At 40.5% G+C, this 5,415-nt stretch overlaps 1 protein-coding gene across 1 annotated transcript; it reads right to left on the reverse strand.

Moving 5' to 3' along the window:
• Window positions 1-2,939: 2,939 nt before the first annotated feature.
• On the reverse strand, window positions 2,940-4,207 carry LOC150068275 (olfactory receptor 7E178-like). The gene is made up of 2 exons (XM_090356973.1): window positions 4,191-4,207; window positions 2,940-3,828 (listed from the first exon to the last, which is right to left on the reverse strand). The coding sequence occupies exons 1-2, from the start codon at window positions 4,205-4,207 to the stop codon at window positions 2,940-2,942; spliced, it is 906 nt and encodes a 301-aa protein (XP_090213099.1).
• Between the last annotated feature and the right edge of the window lie 1,208 nt (window positions 4,208-5,415).

A 5,415-nucleotide genomic window follows, 5' to 3' on the forward strand; every position in this document is an offset into this window, starting at 1 on the left:
CTGTCTGTCTGTCTGTCTGCCTGTCTCTCTCCCCCTGCCGTGTGTGTGTGTGTGTGTGTGTGTGTGTGTGTGTGTGTGAGTTTGTGTGTGTGTGTCCATGAGTGTCCTAGGATTTTGACTCTAGGCCTGGGTACAGGTCTTGAGACTTTCCTGCCCAAAGGAAAGCTCGAACAGTTCAGTAATAAACTCCACTTTCGGCTTCCTGGTAGCTAATTGAAGATGAGAGCTCACAGGTCTTTGCTGCCCATGCTGGCTTTGAACCTCTATCTGTAGACCTCAGCCAGTTAAGTAGCTAGGATTCCAGGTATGAGACACCAGGGCTGGGACTGAATTATACTTAAAAAAAACATGAAGTCTTCAGTCTCCTACATAGAAATAAATCAAGATCCCCAATATGATATCTGTTTTTTCCTGAAGTAATTTCAGGAATTGAGGAATTTGCTGACAGTGTAGCAAAGGATTCCTGGCATGTAGGCAATGGTGATTGACATTTAGTTACTGGGTTTCTTCCTTTTCAATCATCTATCTGATTATTGCACTTCCTATACTGGTCTCTAACTGTGACCACTGTGGCTCTGTTTTGTGATCAGTCTATAATCCCCTAAATAAGATATTCTCTTCCTGGAACTCTGAGAGAAATGAGACAGATGCCCAATTAGAAATCTCAATGAACTCACTAACATGGATGAGGGGAAAGAATGTCCAATACAATAGATTTTAGCCATGTCCTCTGGACAGCAAAGCTTCCAAGTTCTATGCCCAGATGACAGCCTCTAAAATATGGCTAATGAGGTCCAGGAGTTTGGCCTGTTGATGGACTCTTTGTCTAGCATTCACAAAGATCTGATTGTATTCCTCGGTACCACATACATAGAAAAAGCTGGAAGTGGTGCTGTGATTCATGTGGCCTTGAGCTGCAGCCTTGAGAAAGCCCAAGGACATGTCCAGACCCTGTGTTCAAACGCCAGAACTGGCAAAAATATGGCTGATTACAGCATATGCAGGAATTCAATTCCAAGTTTTAAGTCTATCAAATAGTCCCCAGAGAATTTAACAACAGAAATATCCCGAATATCAGTATCTGGAGTGGAGTTCCATTACGAAGTAGTGGAATGAATGAAAACAAGTAGCCAAAGGACAATGCTGTGATAATACTCACTGTTTATTTGTTTAAAAATGAAATCTGGATAATAATGTGTCTATTGGTGATAAGGCAGGTGGAAGAGGAGAATGATGGAACAGATGACTCAGATGAACATACATTATACAAGTACAGGGACATGTTAATCTGAAATCTGTTGCTGCAAGTAAGTCAAGATAAAAAGTGTTAAAGAGAGAAAGTAGCTTAGTCGAATTATTAAATGATATACGATCCATGTTTTCTGTGAAATACAAACTTTTGTTAAAATGTTTCAATTAAGTATATGTGGAGAGCCAAGCACACAAGTGACACCAAAACACATTCATCTCTCCATAAGTAAAAATACATGATGAGGCATGCCTTTTACATTATTTATCTTACATCATTTGATTTGTCTCAACCGTGTTCTCTAAATCAATAAACTTTCATCAATGTAAAATAGCTTATATATTCATTTTCCTACCAAGTCACAAGTAATGTTCATTTATTGCTTTCTCTGTGTGCCTGTGCTTCACACCCAGAATCCTAGACACTCAGGAGGCATAGACCTGGGAATTTCATTTCAAAGCCATCCGTGGCTGGGAAGTCCATTAGAATTTTATATCCAATTAAACACACACACACATACCACACACACTCATACACACAGAGACAGCAAGAGGTCGAGCTATGTCTGAAGTAGGAGAATAATAGCCTGGAGCAAAAAAGCTCAGGGAAAGTGTCCAGGCCCTGAGTTCAAGCCCGAGGACAGGTACAAATGAACAAGCAAACAAGCAAGCTAACAAGAGCAAAAAGTACCCACCTTGCTTTCATTAGTCAGCAGCTAGAGGCTGACCATGAGATATGAGTATCTGAACACACCTGTGCATTAATAACCCCTAAATTCTTTCTATACAGTGACTACAAACAAACAAAAAATCTGGTTGTACATCATTTGCCAAGAAAGAAGAAAGCCCTGAGTTCAAGTACCAGTGCTACCAAAATAGAAAAGATGTCCATTTTTGCACTTTGATTGAGATAAGTTATCCATGATAGAAAATTCACATCTCAACCACTGTAAAATTCAGTTTGTTGGGCAACCATCTCCAGACATGTGCTGCCTATACAAATTTAAAATTTATGCATTACCAAACTATGTTAAGTGAAGTAAGCCACACTCAAAGAAACATAGGCTCAATGGTTTTCCTCATTTGTCATAATCAGTAGAAAACTTGGGCTCTCCTAGCAGAGATTTACAATAGAACAAAATCTGGAGACATTAGGCCAAATAGTATGACACTAAATGTAAGGACCTCCAGGATAAGGAAACAAAAGCTATATAATGAGTTATTATACTCATAATATACTGTTACCTCTCATCTCTTTTGCTGTCCCTTGGTTATTTCATATTGTTACAATATTTCACCTTGTTATCTGATATATCGTATATATGCTTAATTGGTTATTTGAAATATGAGAAGGAAGGGGAAAATCAAGAGGAGCGGGGAGAGAGGGGAAGGGAAATGGAGACCATGTCATGAGAAAGGGTATCAATATTCGTGAAGTAATTTACCTTCTATCGGTGAATATAATGTAACCCTTTTATTAATTACAATAAAAATATATGAAAAAAACAAAAAACGGAACCCCTACTTCAAGAAACACCTTGACCTAGCCAGAAACTTTCTCCAGTATTCGTGTGTCATTAATGATACTAATGAAACCAGAGAATACAAATAATGTGTTCAGAGAGGTAGGATTTGCAGGACTGAGGGTCAACTATTCTTCCTTCTGCTAAACCATATTACAGATGTATTTCCTACCTCCTGATGTCAGCTCCTGGTTTGTACAACCTGCTCAGGGCTCTTTTGAATTCCCTGTTCCTCAGGCTGTAGATGAAGGGGTTCAGGAATGGAGTGACCACTGTGTACATCACTGAGGACACAGCGCTGCCCTGGGGAGAATGTGACACCGCTGATGCAAAATAAACTCCCAATCCTGTCCCAAAGAATAAACACACAACTGAGAGGTGAGAGCCACAGGTGGCTTTGTACTTCCCACCTGATGATGGAATTCGCAGAACTGAAGAAATAATTTTATAGTAAGAGAAAAGGATTCCAAAGATTGGAGGAAATCCATATATGGTAGCAACAACATATTTGAAGATACCATTTGTGAATGTGTGCTTACAGGAAAGATCCAGGACTTGAGAAGGGTCACAGAAGAAACTTGGGATTTCCAATTCCTTGAAATCGGTCATCTGCAATGCCATCCACATGTGCAGCTGTCCTTCCAAGACGCTGGTGAAAAATGACAGCAGAACCAAGGAGACACAGAGACGAGGGTTCAAGATGAGAGGGTAATTCAGGGGGTGACAGATGGCCACAAAGCGGTCATAGGCCATCACAGTAAGAAGCATAGCATCCATGCAGCCAAAAATGGTGAAGAGACACATCTGTGTGAGGCAGCCTGCACAGGAGATGGCTCTGCTGGGACTCAGGAGTTTCACCAGCATTTTGGGTACGGTAGTGGAGATGAAGCAGATGTCATCCAAGGAGAGGACGGAGAGGAAGAAGTACATGGGGGTGTGGAGATGGGGGTCTGAGCTGACGGCCAGGATGATGAGCAGATTTCCCAGTAAGGTGGTCAAATACATGGACAGGAAGAGTCCAAAGAGCATGGGTTGTAATTTTGGATCTTCTGAGATTCTAAGTAGAAGAAAATCTGTAATGAGGGTTAGATTTTGTGCTTCTTTATCACCTGGACAACTGCTCAAAAACAAAAACATCTTGATAGAAAATAAAACACATATCCAGAAATTGTCACCTCTAATTACTTGAAAGTCAAGTATTTACAAGCTTGCATTTTGCACCACCTTTACAAGCTTGAATTTTGCACCACCTATGCAGTACAGTATACTAGTGTTTGTGAATTGTGGCAATTCTCTACTTCTAGAATCTTCTCAATCTCGGATGCCTTGTTCCTCAGGCTTTTGTCTCCATATGTGCCCCAGTGACACGCAGTTGTGTTGGAAAGCAAAGAAGATAATGGCTGGCTAGGGCAAGGTCACCTGACAGTACAGCCCATCCTTGTAATGTAGTGTGGGGAACAGGTTCCAGGGCAGCAGGAGAGATCCAAGAATTTACACATTTATGATGCATGTCTCTGTCTAGGAGCCTACTTTTGGAGCCAGTGCCCTGCCCTAAGCTCTAGGAAGCCCATTCACTGAGAGGGCTGGAGAGTGGGCTTTCATGTGTAGATTGAGATTCTGGGTTGTAAACTGGGCTGGAGGATTTCAGGAAGATTCCCCTGGGGGAAGGGCCAGCAGTAGGTCAAGCCACTAGAGCAATATTGAGTTAGGAGAACAAAGCAGTTTCCCATCCATTAGTGCAGTGAATATTTTTATCGCACTGAAAAGAAAATCCAATCCCATGAACAGTCACTTCTTATTTATCTCCACTGTGACAGCATACAGGCACAAATCTACTTCTGGTTCCTCTCAACTTTCCTCTTCTTGTATTATGGCATTTGTAGGGAAATGAGTAAGCCTGGAAATGTGATATTGAGTGAAATAAGTCAGGTTCAGAGAAACAAAGGACATGTATCCTTCTATAAAACATGAAAACATAAAATTAAATCTCAATTATCACACTATATGAATGCACATGGGGTCATGTACATCAATGCACACACAAATTGAGTAAAGTGTGGCAGGAAAGGATTCTTATGGAACAACTCTCATCAAGTAAGCTATGGTTTAACCTCATAAATAGCAGGAAGCTGAAACAGCCTGCTTGTTAAAAATATACAGTGTTCCAGGAGTAGGTGGCTCAAATTTCTAATCCTAACTATTCCAAAGCCTGAGGTCTGAGATTCACAGGTGGAAACAAGTCTGGGGAAGGGAATTCTGAAAATATCTCGTTTTGAATCGGGAAGTTAGGAGCTGGAGGCTAATTGAGAAGACCTCCAGGATATGGAAACAAGAGCCATATGATGTAAATTGTTGTTCTTAGTGTCCTAGGTTATCTCTCATCTCTTTTATTGTCCCTTGGTTATTCTCATATTGTTACACTATCTTAGCTTGTTATCTGTTTCATTCTATATTCATTCATTTGTTTATTTGGAATTGGATAGGAAGGGGGGAAACAAGATGAAGGGAGTGGGTAAGGAGAGGCAAAAGGGCACAAAAACATGAGAAATGGTATCAATGTTTGGGAAATAATGCACTTTCTATCTGGCAAATACAACGGTAACTTTTCTACTAATTACAATTAAAAAGGAAGGACTAAAAGCAG

The sequence above is a fragment of the Megascapheus bottae genome, chromosome 1, assembly GCF_031878675.1.
Source record: "Megascapheus bottae isolate mThoBot1 chromosome 1, mThoBot2.hap1, whole genome shotgun sequence".
In the NCBI taxonomy this organism is placed as follows: Eukaryota; Metazoa; Chordata; class Mammalia; order Rodentia; family Geomyidae; genus Megascapheus; species Megascapheus bottae.